We start from the raw sequence: 18,753 nt of genomic DNA on the forward strand, positions 1-18,753 counted from the left end.
CGGCGAGAAGTCCGAGTGGGTTGCTATAATTTCTGGTTTTCTTTAGTGTGTTATTGTTGTTTAATGTGGGAAAGACTTATTACTGCTGTTATTGTTCTGCAACTCAGGTAAGAGAACTAATCTACTGTTAAGTTCAGATCTGAGTTTTTTTTTTTTTTTTTTTTTTTTTTTAAATTCGTCTCTCTATGATGAGAGCTCTCCTTTATTTATAATAATGATGGGGTTACAAGAAAATAGAAACTAACTTTAGTTTCCAAAAACTGAAATAGGAAACAAAAAATTAGAAACTCACCTAGTTACTAAATCTAAAATTAGAAACTTACAAAATAGAAAGTCCTTTAGTTACTAAAACTGGAAATAGAAACTAACTTATGACTGAAATTATAAACTAATTTAGGTACTGAAATTAGAAACTAAATAACCCTATCTAAAAGGAAAACTAAAGAAAAAGGAAACAAATCACTGAATCCCGTATGCAACCTTAGAGCCCTTAGTTTAGACCCATAAAAGTAGCCCAATACACTCCAAACCACATGGACTGAAGGCCCAACACGTATACAACCCAACCCTAAGCTTATTCTTAATAAAACAAGCCTAGTTTGGTGAAGAATCTGCATCACAAGGAATTCGGGTTTTGATTCTTCAAGTCCTTTGGTACTACTAGCACAATCAAATATAAATAACACGGAAAGATTGTACAAACAGTATTAAGTGATCACCTAAAGCCAATGCTAGTATGTTAGGAAGAGGTCTTGTGCAATAGAACAGCATATGAAACTGAAAAGCTGTTAACATTACATAGAAAGCTTCAACTTGGTGACCGAACTTCCTTCTTACCTGCTCACATATAAAAGAGGTCCAAATCAGTAGAAAAAGTTTGGAAATACTAGAGTATTAGTAGAAAAATATAACCAGATGTGAAGTTGAATTCTTTACAAATTGTTAAGCTTGTACTTATTCTCTCACATATATTCTTCCCTCGTCAATCAAACTAAGCAATGCAAAACTGTAAGCATTGGCACAGTAACTGGTGCAGATTAATCACCAAAATAGGCTTGTTTTATTAGGAATATACCTAGGGTTGAGTTCCATACATGTTGGGCCTTTGATCCCATGTGTTTTGAGTGTAATAGACCACTTTTATGGGTCTCAAAGGGGGCTCTAAGATTGAGTACGGGATTACTAGTTAGTTTCCATTTTCATTAGTTTCATTTTTTAGTTGGGTTTGATTTGAGTTATATTTGTTTCCTTAGGAGTCAAGTTATTAATTGAGTCAAGTCCTTAGTAGTTAATTTCCTTTTTCAACTAGTTTCTAATTTCAGTTTTTAGTAACTATTGTATTAGGAGAATATTTGGTTTCCTTTTTGAGGAACCTTCTATTTTGTAATTCCCTCCCCCATTAACATTATAAATAAAGAAGAGGAGGCTCTTAAAAGCCTAGAATGATTTTGATAAGAAAATTAATGGTTGTTGCTATTGTCTTCTTCATGAAGAGTTGTCTTGTGTTTGATCAAGGCTGAAGGAATTGGTGTTTGATCCAATTGACTCTTTGCGGCGTGAAGTCCAAGAGGTTCTCTTCTAGTTATCTCTTTCTTTTCTTCCATACTCAAGGTGTTCCAGATCTGATCTACTGTTACAGGTATTTAATTAACTTCTCTTCTCAGTTATGTCCAGAGAAAGATGATCGGTGAGCATAATTTTCTGGTTCTGTCCAGAAAATTGCAGATTCTGTCAGCAAGTTTCAGAACCTGCCTAGACCTAATTCATCATTCCATTAGTCCCTTAATTATCTGCTTCTATTCTGATTTCTGAAACCTTATAATCTGAGACTGATATTCTTAATCTCAGATCTGATCTCATCCTTGTTATTAATCTGTTTTGAACTATTCTGGTATTTTATTTGATGTTCTCTGAGAGTATCCTGCAACATTGGGACTAGGTTGACTTGTCAATCCTAGTTCTACATTAGTAACTATGGTTGTAGGCCTATCCATACATATCATATTAATGGTCCCTACATTGTTTATCTACAGGGACCTAAAATCCATGCAGAGAGCAGTTTGGACTGCCAATCCATAGGCCTGAATACCCAATATGCTTCACTAAGATCTAAAAGTATTCATCCAATTCTTCTCCATCCTGCCAAGCTTTTTTCAAACTTTTCAATATCTGATACCAAAAGCCTCAAGCATGACTAGGAGGAAAAGCATCGTTTATATAAAGACTCATCAAACATAGACATACGAAAAAGAAAGGCAGAAACACACCTGAATTCGGAAAAAACGCAATGTCGACAAGACAATGCAGCCTAACACCAAACGGACTAGACAAAACAACAACAGAAATAAGATAAAGAGCATCTCACACGACAGTTATGTAAAATAAGAACAAACTGAAAATATAAATCAAACAGCAATAGCATAAAGAATAAGGCCCTTTATGTGATTGAGAAGGTCTTCGGACTGTTAGAGAGATGGCATTCTAGGATATAGTAAAATTAAAGATACAACACTCATATCCATGACTGTATATCATAGTTTCAATGAATACTTTATAAATGAAGTCATTTTCGCTCTTCTTTTCATGAGGCATATTTACCTTACTATTCAAAAATGAAAAAAAATTCACAAAAGACACAGAAACAAACTAATATTGCAGTTGCTTTCTCAGATAAAAGAAAAGGAAAAGAAGAAAGGAAAAGAGAAAGAAATAACAAAATTCCTTTCGTCAGTTGTTTGCTTGCGCCAAGAAAATCAAAAGAAAACAAATCACAAAATTCCTCATTGCTGTTTGTTTGTCCAAGGATTTACTTATTTTTTTCCCCCACTCCATGAGAGGGAGATGAGAAATATGGCATGACCACTGACCAGGTTTCCCTCAATTTTCCTTTTCCAGCATTTTCCCATGTAATGAGTGAGACACAAAATTTGGGATATCCTTTCCCAATAGTAGTTATATTCCCTAGCTTTTCTTCTAGTTATGCAACCATATGATTGTATCTCCTAATTTACTCTCGATTTTCCTTTCCCGTCATGTCAAAAGCAAAAGCAACCAAAAGCAGCATTAGTGAAAAATCAATAGAATTTTGTACAGAATCAACAATAACAACAACAACTCAGCCTTGTTCCAACTTAATGGGGTTGACTACATGGATCCAAACAAAACAAAACAGACAAAGTTCAAAAAGAAAGAGGTGGAAAGATGAGAATAAAAAGAAAATAGTCACAGCCCGGCAAGTTAGGAAGATCTCAGCTACATGGATCCTTGCCCTCCAATGGGCTCTACTCGAGATCATACTTGGGACAAGACCGAGACTATACATATCATTCCTCACCACTTCTCCTATGGTCATTTTAGAGCTACCCCTCGCTCTTTTGGCTCATTTAATCTGAATCTGATCACTCCTCCTTATTGGGGCATCCTCAGGCCTCCTTTGAACATGGCCATACTACCTCAAATGTCTTACGCGGTGTTTGCAGTTGATCGAGGCAGCTCCCAAATCAGCTTTAATATGCTCATTCCTTACTTTATCCTTCCTAGTTTTCTCGTAATCCTTCATAGTTTTCCCATACATCCATCTTAACAGCCTCATCTTAGTTACACATAGCTTCTCTGACTCTTCTTAACTACCCAACATTCAAGAAATCTTATGTGCTTTGAGATCAACCAATGAGCTGACCTCCAACAAAAGTCACAGAAAGTTCTCATTGGCCCCACCCTGCTTCAGAGAGAAGAATATGGAAGAATGGACTTGAAAATGTTTCCAGTTAATTTCCACTACAATTTCTATGTAAGAAAAATTCTGTAATTTGTGATAGGGCTTGCATTGGAATAGCCTAGCTTCTCCTAAAGTACATATCTTTGCTTAGAGAGTCTCTGAAGAAAATTTTAAAGCTTAAGCAATTAAAGACGAGGATTTAGACCAGCAAGAATATTTTCTCAATCGTGATGTTGTTGTTTGCCTATGGAGTTTTTATTCTAGTCGGACCTGGCAGGGTCACCCACCCGCTCTTGAAATATATCTTTACTCAAAGGCCTACTGTTAGTTCATCCTGAGAATTGGTGTCATGTGGAATCTAATCCTTTTGCTATCTCTTGGGTCTTACAAGAAGAACCAAAGAGTGTTTAAAGAAAAGCATCGGTTTAAAACCAGGCTGTGTTTGGGTGTGGGCCTGATGCTGGCGGATTGGGCAATTGTGCCAAAGGATTTGAAGGTGGTAGCAGTGATGCAGATACGGCTGCCCTTTCTTGGTTGGACCAGCATGACCGGCTTTGGAAGCCAAGAGCCAAGAAGAACCGGTCCAGCCCAGGGTTTTGGTCCAACAAGGGTTGGAAATAAAATTAGTAGTTTACTTAGTATTTTATTTCATGCTTTTAGTTTCCAGACTTGAACGTAGGAGTAGGATTTATTTCCTTGCTTTGGTTTCCTTTTTATAGTTGTTTCCTAATTTAGGCTAGTTTCCATTCCAGTTAAGTTTCTAATTTCATGTTCCTATTTTCCTATATATTGGTTGTAATCGACTGAAGATTTAGAGAGCAATTTGATTATTGAATGAATGTGTGAGTGTGATCCTCCTTTTCCCCATCTCTACTCTGAGTTCCCCTCCCTTCCCTAAGGTTCTCTATCAACTTGATATCAGAGCCGAAGGATCCTATTCCTTCTCCATCTTTCTTCTTTCCTTCCCATTCTCTGTGTCTGATTCCAGCGATACTGAGAACACAGTGAAAAAAAAAAGGAGTCGAGGTCGAAGTCGGAGAAGCAGCAGAGAGAGCGATTGCAGAAAAAAAAATCCCAAAAGCTCCCTGCCCTCCGCCTTCTCTGTTCCTTCCGGCGGCAGCCGAAAAAAAAAGAACCGAGAAGAACAGAAGGAGAGAAGAAAGAAGAAGAAAAGAAGAGGAGAGAGTCGACGAAGAAGAAGAACAGAAGAGAAGGAGCAGAGACGAAAAGAAGAAGAAAAAGAAGAGGAGAGAGTCGACGAAGAAGAAGAACAGAAGAGAAGGAGCAGAGACGAAAAGAAGAAGACGAAGAAGAAGAACAAAAGAGAAGGAGCAGAGACGAAAAGAAGAAGACGAAGAAGGAGAAGGAAAGTCGAGAAGAGAGAGAGATAGAAGATAGAAGAAGAAGAAGAAGAAGAGAGAGAGAGGAACATACCTGGTTCGATCGGTTACTTCTCTTCCATCGAAGTCGCACCCTCACTGCTGGTCATCGAAGACCCTCCTCGCATCAGCCATCTCTTCAGGTTTACTGGTCTTGACTCCTAAGTTTGACGGAGAAGAAAACCCACCTCTGGCTGGTTTCCATCTCCAAGTAGGAGACGGTAACTACAACAACCCCAATTCTTCTTTTTACCCTTTCTTTAAATTAATTTCCCCATTCTTCCTAAATTACCCTTCCCATTCTCCCCTATTCCACTTTTGTCTTAGACTTATTTCAGCTTTGCAAATATACCCTTGCTCACACGTGATATCTTTGTGAGCACAACTGAGTTTCAGTTCTTTAGAAAAAAAAAAGTTATTTACTATTCTGCCCCTGCCCTTTAAGCCTCCAGTTATTTACTATTCTACCATTATTCTTTGAGTGTTATTTTGTTACTCATCACCATGGTAGCCAATAGTGAAGTTTTTCAACAGCTGAATTCTTATAAAGGAGAAACTGATACAAAATTTGATGCTCTCACTAACATGGTCACGTCCCTAAAAACAATGGTGGAATCTATGCAAGTTTCTATTGATCGTTTGGTGACAGCAGATAAAGGAAAGAGTCCCATTCAGTCTGGGGATTCTTCCAACACCACTCCACAGGATCTGCCAGTAACACCACCACCACCACATCATACACCACCACCACCACCTCCACCACCATATGGGACTGGTAGACATGATGATGGAGCAGAAAGAGCAGCAAAACTGGATGTCCTTGATTTTTATGGAGACAATAATCCAGAATTGTACCTTGACTGGATTCACAGTTTAGATACATTCTTCAGATGGTACGGGTTGACTGAGGCTCGAAAGATCCTATTTGCAGAGGCCAAACTGAAAGGCACGGCTCGAGTCTGGTGGATCAAGCAACAACAACAGAACCGAACCCGAGGCATTGGGTTGGTCACTACTTGGGCTGAAATGTATGAAGTCATGAATCGGCGATTCTTGCCTTCTGATTACAAGCAACGCATACATCTCAGGTTTGCAAAGTTGAAACAAGAGAATTTGACCGTTGAAGAGTATGTTGCTAGATTTTATTATTTGGCCACTCGTTCTGACTTTGTGTGGGATGAAGAAGTCTTAGTGGCCCAATTTCGCAATGGTTTGCACCCTCAACTTAGTGCTGCCCTTGCATCTAGTCGACTACCTACAATGGAAGACGTCGTACAAGTAGCATATCAGGTTGAGAAAAGTCTGAAGCGCCCATACAATCGGAGAAATTTTGCAGATACTTTTTCTCGAGGTACTAGTTCCGTTTGGCAACAGTCTCCTACCCAAGAGAGGTCATCTAGCAAGCCACAGGCAAGTGCTACATCTATGGCTTCTTCACGACCTAGTCGGCCGTATTCTCCACCTCGACATGTTTCTGAAATGTCATCTTCACGGCCTACTCGCCCATACTCACCCCCTCGGCGTGGTTCAAATAAACCTTCTGATTCTTCAAAATTTACAGTTCAGTGCTACTCATGCCATGGATTTGGACATATCAGTGCCCAATGTCCCAGCCGTTTGGTTGCTTTTATTGATAAGGATTCTCCTATACTATATATTCCCGAAGAGCAACTTGGTTCTGACACAGTTGATTTAAGAGAAGAGCGTACAACAGGTGAAGTCAATGACACTCTCAGTGACGATGACCAACATCCTTTTTATGTCATTCGTCATGTGTTGACCACTCAAAAGGCCACTGAAAATGAAGATTGGCACCGCAGTAGTATTTTTCAGACTCGTGTGAAGTGCAATGATCAGTTGCTAACCTTGGTCATTGATGGAGGCAGTTGCACTAATGTTGTCTCTGAAGACGCTGTTCGTAAGCTGGGATTGAATACAGAACCACATCCTAATCCTTACAAGGTTGCTTAAGTGAACAACACTGATCTCAAAATCACAAATAAGTGCTTGGTCACATATTCTATTGGTGGATTTAAGGATACAGTCCAATGTGATGTCCTCCCTCTGAAGGTGTGCCATATCCTTCTTGGTCGACCTTGGTTGTTTGATAAGAAAGTACAGCATTGTGGCTATGCCAATACCTATGCCTTCAATCATGCCAACAAGACTATGAAGTTTCATCCTGCCAAAGATCTCCCTGAAATTAAGCTCAAGAAGATGGTGGGATCATTCCTCATTCAGCGTATTCCTTCAGACCGTCTCCTCGGTCCTTTCCCTAACTTGACGGAGTCGAGTTCTTTTCAGAGGAGGAGAGTTGATGCAGATACGGCTGCCCTTTCTTGGTTGGACCAGCATGACCGGCTTTGGAAGCCAAGAGCCAAGAAGAACCAGTCCAGCCCAGGGTTTTGGTCTAACAAGGGTTGGAAATAAAATTAGTAGTTTACTTAGTATTTTATTTCATGCTTTTAGTTTCCAGACTTGAACGTAGGAGTAGGATTTATTTCCTTGCTTTGATTTCCTTTTTATAGTTGTTTCCTAGTTTAGGCTAGTTTCCATTCCAGTTAAGTTTCTAACTTCATGTTCCTATTTTCCTATATATTGGTTGTAATCGATTTAAGATTTAGAGAGCAATTTGATTATTGAATGAATGTGTGAGTGTGATCCTCCTTTTCCCCATCTCTACTCTGATTTTCCCTCCCTTCCCTAAGGGTTCTCCATCAAGCAGCCAAGAACGAGACAGAACTGGTCAAACATTTTGAATTGATTTTGTCATTCCAGATACATTAGCTTCCTTGTCTTGTCTTTTGTGTAGTTTTTTGGTAAAGCACTCTCCATATCTTGTAACGCTTTCATTAAATTATAATATAAATTAAAATTTTCTCCACTGCTTATACCCCGGGGAAAAAAAAATTGAAAGCCAGAAGTATGTTAGAGTTCCAACAACAGAAAACAAAATAGCATTTCCACGTGAAGGTATATATCTAAGTGCTCTTGAGAGCATGTCAAAGAGTTTAAGAAAACTAACCCACAAGAAGACTACAAAGCTTTGGCAGGTCTAAGAAACGAATTAGTAATACGACTGGTGATGCCAGGATTGCTCCCAAGAAGGCACCTGCAGGTGAGACATCAGTCGTAGTGAATTATTACCACCAAAAAAATGATGATAAAACAAATCTACAACAAAACCCGGAGGTTAAATTAGAGATACAGATTGATTTCAGAAGATAAATAATCCTTGTTACAATTGCACGGTATAGGGTCCTGAGTTATACCAAGGAGTGCATGCATAATTACGCACAATTAGTACATTTTGGGTCACTAGCATTCTCCCCCTTGACTCCTTCAAATGGATATATAACTGAGAATAACTTATTGTAGCAAAATGTTGTAGATATATCAGGATTATGGTCCAAAAGGTTTTCTTCGTAATTGCTACTTTTATGGGCCTATGGATAGGAAACAGAAATACAAGTTTCATTTTATTTTAGGGGTTCAAGATTCTAGTTTCTACTTTTATGTTTCTTAATAGAAGTAAGATTTCTTTAAACCATTTTTAGTTTCCTATTTCTGTTTCCTTATGGAATTAGCCAATCAGGAGAGTTTAGGTCAATCTGAGTTTTTATTTTGTAGTGGTAGACCTAAAATGTAACTAGGAGAAGTGGGGAGGAAGACATGAAACAAAGTATGGCTTTGAATAGAGCTAATTGGAGTAAAAGGATTCCCGTAGCCAACCCCATATAGTTGGGATAAGGCTGAGTTTGAGATGAGTTTTAGTTGAGTGGTATTGGAAGTTCAGAACATTATAAATAGGCAAACTAGCCTTTAGGGGACGTGAAATCTATGAATAAAGTTAAGAAGTTTTCTTCTCTGTTATGGTCCTGTGGACACATGGGATGGTGAAGGATTTACTCTATTGAAGGGTGGATTCTCTTCTATGTAGTTGGTGGGTTCCCAATACACTGTAACATGGATTCCTTGGGTTTTATTGAGTGGATTGCCACCAATTTTTCTTCTTTAACTTATTCTTCTTGTTTCTGCTATCAATTTGGAGTTCCAGAACACAACACTTGATTTTGATTTCTTTCAGACAAGTTCTCTGCAATTCCATCACTTTCAGAGATTAAATTTTCTGCTCGACACTTAAGTTTTGATCCGTAATCAGTTCTAGGAATTCTTATTAGTCTGTGATAATTGCACCCTCTGAGTTTGATCCATAATCAGTTCTGCTTTCCAGTTTGAGTTTTAACTTGCTTTCAACATATTCTGCTACATCTCCTGTCCTGATATCCGAAACTTCCCAGAACCATAACAGTTCTAATTGCACCACCCTAGGAGACAAAGAAATCATGATGCAGGAGGTCCAATCGTGTCAAGCCCCGTAAGGATGCCTTTGGAACTAGTCCTAGTCCACCAAACCAAGGGAAAACCAACCAATGAGGCCAGCCTAGTTCGGTTCAATTCAGCTTGCAGAAACTAGCCAGTGCACATAGTTCTAAGTCCTTAGTGGATTTCCACCTCAGCCCCCTTGAAACCATAACCCTTTAGTAGAAAGTGAGGTGGCAGCTTCTCCTTAACAAGAATCCTGCTTCGAGAGTCTTCTCCATTGGAACTTGCATCAAGACCTTGAACAACAAAAAAAAATAACTTTTGTAGCAAACCAAGATAGTGGGATTTCTCTACCATTTAGTTTTTCTTTCTTTTCTCTTAAGCAAAGATCTCATGCAATCTCAGCCTTAGATCTTAAGAGTAGAAGTTGGGACTTTAGGATTTAATCTGCTTCTAAAAGGCCAACAAAGTTGGCTTCTAAAGCAGTGAATTGGAGTGAATTTTACATGAAGATTAATTAGTGCATTTCTCTTGAACCATGAAGAGTTCACCTTCAAATCCTAGAAGAGTTTCACTCCTTCTTTGAAGAGTAGAAGCTTTCTTTCCTATCCACTTTGCAACCGAGAAGAGTTGCAAGACCCCTGGTGCTGCAAATACATCCTAGAAGAGTTGAGTTGCAGCCCATATCGATTCTATCTCCATCCATTTTATTTTCAGAATTTTGTCCTTGTTCGTGTACTGACTTCATGAGCCATTTTGAGTACCCTAAAAATGCTTTTATAAGAAAACATTTGTCATGCTGTAAAATCATATGTCCTTGTTCAGTAGGATTTGGAATCAAGTCATTCCGACCTTCATTGAGAAAAATATACTCATTTTACTGAGGTCGCGCAGAACTGAAATTTCTGCACTTCTTGTGTTTGTGATTTGTGATTGAATTTGTGTAGTTCACTCTCCGATCCGTTGGTTTCAGAATCTTATCCTGAGACTTGCATCAAATCAGTCCTGGCTTTGTTTGATCAAGTGGTACATAAAGACCACTTGATTTGAGTATCAGCCCTATTGGATTGTCCAATTTTAAGTTCTACATTTTTTCCCTTAAATCTGCTTCTTCACATCAGTTTGAATTTGTGTAATTCACTCTCCGATCTGTTGGTTTCAGAGTCTTATCTTGAGACTTGCATCAAATCAGTCCTGGCTTTGTTTGATCAAGTGGTACATAAAGACCACTTGACTTGAGTATCAGCCCTATTGGACTGTTCCCATTCTAAGTTCCACATCTTTTTCCTTCATTGCCCTAAATCTGTTTCTTTTCACATCATTTTATTCTATATGTGGTCCTAAAATCCCAGCAGAACTCTGTTCCTTTAAGGACCTAAGGTTAAGATTTTGCGTTTCTACATTACATTTGTAAAAAGTAATAATAAAGATTGATTTGGTTACAATATTGCATTCAAATGCATGAAAATGGTATGTCAAATATTATACACTACCACATGGGGCACTACTAATCATATAGTTCTCAATTGGAAGTCCAACTTCTACATCAGAGTTTTCAGTTGCATGAAAGCTTGGCTTTGCTAAGCAGTTTGAAGAGAACATTTGGATTTTCCCTAGTCCTAAAACACAGCTTCTTAATTGTAATATGTTCTCTGCAAACTTTTTGTGTTCTAAGTTTACCGGCCCAAGATTCCATTATATTTTCCCCCGGATAGGCAAGTTGGATAAAACACACAAACTCAAGGTTCCAAGAAGTCAACCAAACAAGTAATGAGCTCGAGCCTTTACCCATTCAGGAATAGGTGAAATAAATAAAAGGGCTATGTTATCGAGGATGGACCATCTTGATAATATTCTCAGGACAGCCAAATTTTTTTCCATGTGGCAAATCAGATGGGGCCCAAATTTTGTGGACAGGTAGAACACAAGACCTCCTAACCTATGAGTTGAATTTCATCCTTGTCTACATGGAGGCTCTAAAAATACAAATATGCATGCAAAAATTCAAGAGCATATTTGATCGAATTATTTCCTGAATTTTGATATATGGCCAACCAATCCAAGACCTATTCATCCAACAACCAAAATTGCCACATCATCCCACCATGTGGCTAAAAATTGGTACGCCACCCTGATGAGCTCATCAGGGCAGCCTGTCCATGACTTGATTACATATAATGTATAAGCAAGAAAAATATAATAGACATTATACACAGAAATTGCTATCACTCGAAGGACACAGAGCTTACCTATGAAGGTTCGAGGAACCACCCCTGGAAATTCCAAGTGGTCATACTGTGACATAAAAAAGTCAACAATCAATATTAGCAAGTCTACGTGTCTAACCTGAAATGTCTTCTTGGAACCAAATCAGTATACACAATAAAGCCCCATTTTTTTTGAGAACTTACCTTCTCTAAGTGATGCCCATGGTAAAGTATGTCATGCATTGCCTTCACAAGTGAGAGTTTGGACAGAACACATAGAGAACAGATAATGTTACTTGAAAAGCTTTGAAAAAATATAATGAAATACAAAATCAGATCTAATTAGATAAGCTTAAAAACAATATATCATATTATCAATCCAAGAACCGATTTTGAAGTTTAATTAGGGTTCGACGCCTATGCATTGTAAGCAGTACCAATTCTTCGCAGGTTTGCCGCGAGAGAACTTAAATCAATAAAACAAAACAAAAAAAAAAATGAGGCAATGCCTCCTACCCATTAAAACGATTAAAAAGGACTTCTCGTTTATTTTAAAAGAAGTACCTGAACGTTGAAGCTTTCTTCAACCTTTGTAAATGGAGCCATGAAAACGTAAAACGCAGCGATTGATCCCAACAGCAAGTCCCATCCTATCAGAGACCATTGAATCCAAAATATTTCAACTAAAAATCATACAAGGAATCGGTTTCAAGAAAATGAGGATTGGGAAGTCACCGTATAGCTCGAGAAATTTCGAAGACTTATTATAGTTCATGGCCGACTCCGTTACAGTATACAGAGCCAGAGAGCGCGCGCGCGCGAGCGCGAGAGAGAGAGAGACCGAGCAACAGAGCTTCGTCTATTCGGGCGTCTAGTTAAGAGAGCGAGGTGCGGAGAGTGTGGACCAACGACGATCCAGTACTAAACATACAGACCCTGTGCTCTTGGCGTTGGATTAGAATCTTAGGACAGCATAGATGTAATAATAAGAAATGATCCACCCTCACCTCGTTAGGGTGTCAATTCTAAGGGCCCGTTTGATAACGTTTCTACCGTTTTTGTTTCAAGAAACGGCAGAAACATAAATTTTCGTTTCTAGAAATAGAAACGGAATTGAAAGTGTTTGATAAGTCATGTTTTAAAAAGTCGATGATAACCAATGAAATAATTGCCACAAGTCGTTTCCAGAAACGGCGAAACAAGTTGAACTTGTTTCGCCTGGGTCGTTTCTTGAACCATAAATAAGTAAAAATTTCTATTTCTATTTCTAAAAATAAGTGAAACGAAACAGTTTTATCAAACGCTTTTTGCTCCGTTTCTGTTGTTTCTGGAAACAGAAACGGCAGAAACGCGTTTCTTGAAACGTTATCAAACGGGCCCTAAGTCTGCACAGGTAGACACGACCAATGTTAATTAAAATAGGAACGATAAAAAAAAAAAGAAACGTATGGTATGGGTTTTAAACAGATTAAAACGATGAATGGTACGGTCAAAAAAATAGGGAACGACAAATGGACGAAAACGAACGGTACGAGTATTAAACATGTAGTTTTCAAAAAAACAAAACCAAAAAAACAGTAGTATACTCATACAATTTGAAAGATTATTACCTGTATACATGCATCTAATGTTTCAAAAGCTCTAGGAGTCCCAAGATAAAATAGCCCAATGAGCTACAAGAAAATGAGATATTGTTAGCTTTAGTTTCTCCTTACTCAATGGGCTATAAGAAGATGAGATTTTTTTCCTATAGATAGTATGGAAGTTAAAAACCAAAAACCAAGTACCATATTGTCTTCACTCTTCACTTTTTTTTTATATAATTAATTAATTTTTTTAATAAAATTATTATTTTACCCTTAAAAAACGGACACACGTTTAAAACGGATTCTTTTGTCGTTTCCCTTTTTTTCCATATTGTATAATAGCATACGAGAAAACGCATTTTAAACGGCAAAAAATCTCAACCGCGTTTTAAATGCGTTTAAAACGTGTTTTAACTAATAGTGGCCGAGCCTAACACGTTAGTTCACAGTGTAAGTAGCTAGCCCGTCGGGCAATTAGCATATTTATATGCTCGGCTTGAACCGACTCTTTATAGCCTGACCCCATTTAATATTACATCAAATTTATATTTTACCACTGCTAGTAAGAAACTAATTAAACTTTCTTATCATTTGTTTTGTAATAGGATTTGGTTTGATTAAGTTTTGTTTTGTGAGTTGTAATGATTATAATTTTTTTTTTTTATAACAACCATGATATCATTTCTCTTATTTATTAAGGATCTACATCACATATTTATAGGCCTTCAACCCACTTAAGAAAATAATTTTGGGGTAGACACATTTAAACTTCATTTAACTTAAATAGGTTTACAATTCTGTTAAGGTCCATTTTAAGGTAGCTCGATTAAAGCCTCATACTGACCGGCCCGATTATAAACTGTATCATGCCCCCCAAAACTAGTACCCGTTTACTTAAACGATTATTTACGGTGCAAGATTTTCAAATGATCAAGCCCGAGTAGGTTCGACTGAGACCAGCCCAGCCCGACCGATTGACACTCCTACACGTCGTAGACTCCCACTAATTAAAGGCAATCGTTGGAATGGAAGAAAAACAATATTTAAATCTAATGGTATATCACAAGGTTTGCCCTTAAAATATTTAAATCTAAGGGCATTTCAAACATTCAACATACATGGAGAATAATGATAACCTTAAAATATTTGTGGTAAATTCTTAACATAGGAAAACTTTTCTGGCATCAGGCTCTACAAGTAATTAAGTTTTTGTTTAAGGTTTTAGTTTTCACAAATTTTTTTTTCTTTTTTCTTACTTGTTATTCAAAAAAGAAAAAAACTATCCTACAATGCCCCTATTGGGCACTATGGGAACAATGGTCAACCTACTCCGAATGGAGGAGGACACACGCACGCATTTGGCTAGAGTTGATCCTCAAATCTCCAGGCACAAGCTTCTACTAATCGAGTGAGTTAGTTATCATGCATGTTATATTTAAAGGGGGAGGGTTCTCTGATCCAACGGCATAGAGGAGCACACCAATGAGATGCAACGGTATAGTTTATATATATAAGGGTAATCGGGTCATTTCATAAGAGAGAGAGGATGCTATTGTGACCTCCCCTGGTGGCTTGGAGAACTTTTTCCTATATTAAAAATTGGGATAGGGTTCCTATGATGACGGTGTAGGGAGAATCTCCTACACTATATGAATCAAAAGCGTGAAAAACGGTTTCTTCGCGTAAAGGGTTCAGTGACTAGAAAGGAAAGACTGTCAATAAAGGATCCACATGATAAAAATATCAAAAGGTGTGGGAAAGCATCCCCACACTCTCAACGTGGGTCTACTTCCCTTTACAATATTCACTGACTTAAAATGTGACTAATAACATGGATAGCTCCATGAACCCACACTTAATTATATCTCTGGTCAAATTTTGACTTAAAAAATAGTTGGTACAAATTGATTTTGAAGTTTTACACAATTGCACAATTTTTATCTTATAAGAATTTAATACCATTTTTATCGTGTCAAATTCAACTATTTTCTAGAAACATCCCATGCTTAGCTAAGATGGTTGCTTGTTCTGTTATCACATAGACCCACTCATAAGTTTCGTTTATTGTGAAAAATGTCAAATGCAACCAAGTGATCATTCATTTAAATTATATTTTGTCACAGTTATGAAGCAGGGCCGCACACCCTTGAAAGAGGAATTAAAATTAAAAGAAAAGAAAAAAAAGAAAGAAAGAAAGAGTAAAATCTATTTTCTTCCTACAATGTATTTATGAGAGAACTACTAATTTAAGAGACATACTTTGATAAATTTATTGAAGTTGCTCATTTTCATTATGCCACATGGAATGATGATGCGACGATTATATCAATTGGATATACAATATATAGCTTGGATTAATCATGTGTTGAATTTCATAACCTAGTTCAATCAAAATATATTTTTCATGTACTGACATCCATCCTCATATATGTCCATGTACACCTATATATGTTATTCGGCCTATTACTGTCCACTCTCTTATAGTTTTAAATTTGTATGTAAACTTCTAGCTAACCACTTGGCAAACTCTTTTTCTTGGATCAAATTTTACATATGAATAAAAACTGTAGACCTACTTATCCAAAAAAAGTCCTACCTACAGTAAATAATTGCTTATATCAAGACAAGCCATTTTGAAAAGTTTTACCATATTTCTAAATGCACAGCTAAAGTTAATTAGAAATAGAACAATGCTAGGAAGGCTGCAAGATCAGCTGGAAAAGTTGCCCCTTGTTTGTGAATGGTCTATCAACTTTTTGGATATGGGCTAACCCATTTGGCTTGTTGCTTTGGGAAATAATATTTAAAGAATCCAAAAGTATTGCTATTCATATGAAGGGTCAGCTACTCAGCTGCCTTCGAGTCAGACACCCTCAACTATTAGTACTGTTCCTCAAAAACTTTTTTATATGCATCTATTTTTCTTTTCTAGGAAAGGAAAGCAATCCTGAGAAGAGTTCTGGAAGATGTTTCCCACAAAAATGGGCCCAACAAAAAACATCATTATTTTGCAGGAAACAATATAAAGTGAATATTCATTTCCTAACTTTTCAGCTCTCCAGTAGATTTAAACAACATTTTCTAGGGTTGGCATATTACTAACATATTCATTTTAACATTTACTGATTTAGGACTAGTCAGGCAAGGCTTGGATCACGTCGTTAAAAAAAAAAAAAAAAAAAAAGGTGAGAAATTATCACAAAAACAAACTTTTAGCAAAGAAAAATATCTAAAGATAGACCATAATGGGTGTTGTAGCTGAACTCAAGCCTGGTCTTGCAGTAGAGTGCTGGGCTTAGTCCACTTACGATCCTGTATCCCTCTCTTTGATCTCAAGGTTTTAGCCTTTCCAGTTGATAACAAATTTTTTTCGCTTATGCCTCATTTGATTTTTACATTAAAAATGACTGGAAGTAAAATAAATGATTAGTAATTTAACTTTCCTACATTGTTTTACGGATTTTGGACATGTATAAAGTGGTGTGTATGTTTATTGTAACAGTGGCATTTGATGTCCGATACATAATTGGATAGTCATCTTAGTGGGTGCTGCAGGAATAAAATCTAAAATGATATAGAAAAGAACAGAAATTGTAAAAAATCACACAATGCAAAGGATTTGTGTGATTCGACAAGATTATCTACGTCTATGGTGAGATAAGATTTGTTTTATTATCAATGAAGAATAGAGTTATAGCAGTTTGTCCCACACCTCTCTCAGAGTGTAGAGAAAATCATCTCACTACAAATATAGTGAAACCCCATATAAGAATATATGTCCGAAATACCCATGTAACCCTAAGAATATTTTCCTTAGAGCCTGCCACCCTGAACCCTAGCCATGGACCTGTCAGATTGTCAAGGTCCTAGTAATAAAGATAATGCGCAAGGTAAGCTGACTCTTTGGGCCTTGAGGCGTCGGCCCTATGATCCTTCATAATCAACCCATAAATACAAGCAAAAGAATAAAACACACCGTACCCCCACCAGAGTCTCATAACATCACCCTATTAGTGGGTATTGAGATGCTTGTTATTATTTGAACCAAAACTCATCCTTGCAAACCAGGGACATTTGAAAAATATATATTCCTAATGCTTTCATCAATTTGGATTCTAAGAATGCCTGGTCTACCCTTTTTAGCCATTTAAGGAGAATTACACTTTGTTAATGATACTAATAGTCTAATAATGAGGATCATGTTCTTTCAATGGAGAAATAGATATACATTAGTAAGTCACTGTTTAACTATCAACTGACCGACGGAACAAGTATATAATCAGGTTGGCATGAACATTTGTTTATTTAAGTGGATACCTTTCCATTTGAAAAATTTTAACCACTTTGTACATGGCCCTTGACCCGTTATTTAGGCTTTGTTTGGTTAGAAGTCAAAGGAAGCAGTGGAGAAAAGTCACTGCAAAGGTGATTTCAAGTAAAAATGAAAAGAAAAATAAAAAATCCTAATCAATGGGGTGTTTTGGATGAAATTAAAATTGAAAAATATATTTTTGTATATGGACCCAATTTCCCTACGCAGTTCATTAACCATGAGTACTTTAAATGTACACATGGGGTATTATGAAGGTTTTTTGGAAGGTACTAAAACCCTATAGGGGTTTGTGATTCACCACATTTTAACCACTTTGTCCTTTGTATTTTGCTCTACATTCACTTATACCATGCATTGAAGGGTGTTATGACTTAGGCCCTATTCCTCTTTAGATTAGAAGTATAGTAAAACAAAATTTTCTCATTGGTGAAGTGATTTTAAAAAATAAAATAAAGAAAAAGAGAGAAATATTCATTGCCGTTCTTGGTTGGAAGTGAAGTGAAACGATATTTGTTTTGAATATTTCTCAACATTCACTAAATCCTATGAAGGATATACTTTAAGCGCAATATGGCAATTTGTTTGATGAAAAAAAGAAACCTAAAAGGTACCATGACCCGTACACCCGGACATATGTAGAGGGGAGCGAAATGATCGCCCTGCCCCTCATGGAAGGTGAAAATCCCATCCTTGTTGATGCTTTTACAAGCACTTCCATTGCCACCCCTTGGCTCAGGGATTACACTACCTTCTAGGGAATACTCTCCATCGTAATATTGCAAGGTAATGCCATATTTGATGTTTCACAGGGCTTTGTGATCTATATAACATGCAATGATGATAAAATCTGCTTCTCAAATCATTTTTATTTTTTACCAACACAATCACAGATTTTTTGAAAGCACTTATACATTATCCATGGGACCTTAGTAAGTGCACCCTAAGGCGCACTTCCTGAACACTCCTATCAACACTTTCCATAGTATGAAGGTATTATAATGGCTTATATATCAGTTGCTTTTGAGTTTGAATTAGCTCTCTTTCACACCAGTCAAGGGCTTGAGATCAAGCTGAGCTAGGGTGGGCTTCTTACTCATGAATAAGGGAGAAAGGAATTAGCATAATTTCTCTAATATCTCAATACTGGTATTGGGTGTTCTTTTTTCTTTTACTAATTTTCGTTATAATAAGCTGGTTCACAATA

At 37.2% G+C, this 18,753-nt stretch overlaps 1 protein-coding gene across 3 annotated transcripts in view; it reads right to left on the reverse strand.

Moving 5' to 3' along the window:
- Positions 1–12,524, reverse strand: part of LOC122084134 (dol-P-Man:Man(7)GlcNAc(2)-PP-Dol alpha-1,6-mannosyltransferase) — a 52,642-nt gene extending 40,118 nt beyond the window's left edge. Inside the window, exons 1-7 of one of the 3 annotated variants that reach the window (XM_042652211.1) lie at positions 12,366–12,524; positions 12,195–12,280; positions 11,835–11,876; positions 11,673–11,718; positions 8,123–8,209; positions 2,268–2,323; positions 720–837 (exon numbers count right to left, since the gene is read on the reverse strand). In XM_042652211.1, the coding sequence (XP_042508145.1) occupies positions 720–837; positions 2,268–2,323; positions 8,123–8,209; positions 11,673–11,718; positions 11,835–11,876; positions 12,195–12,280; positions 12,366–12,405 (475 nt within the window). In that variant the 5' untranslated portion in view covers positions 12,406–12,524. The remainder of the gene's footprint in view (positions 1–719; positions 838–2,267; positions 2,324–8,122; positions 8,210–11,672; positions 11,719–11,834; positions 11,877–12,194; positions 12,281–12,365) is intronic. The other 2 variants (XM_042652212.1, XM_042652213.1) reach the window with 2 other exon arrangements.
- Between the last annotated feature and the right edge of the window lie 6,229 nt (positions 12,525–18,753).

This window comes from Macadamia integrifolia, chromosome 7 (genome assembly GCF_013358625.1).
Source record: "Macadamia integrifolia cultivar HAES 741 chromosome 7, SCU_Mint_v3, whole genome shotgun sequence".
Taxonomy (NCBI): Eukaryota; Viridiplantae; Streptophyta; class Magnoliopsida; order Proteales; family Proteaceae; genus Macadamia; species Macadamia integrifolia.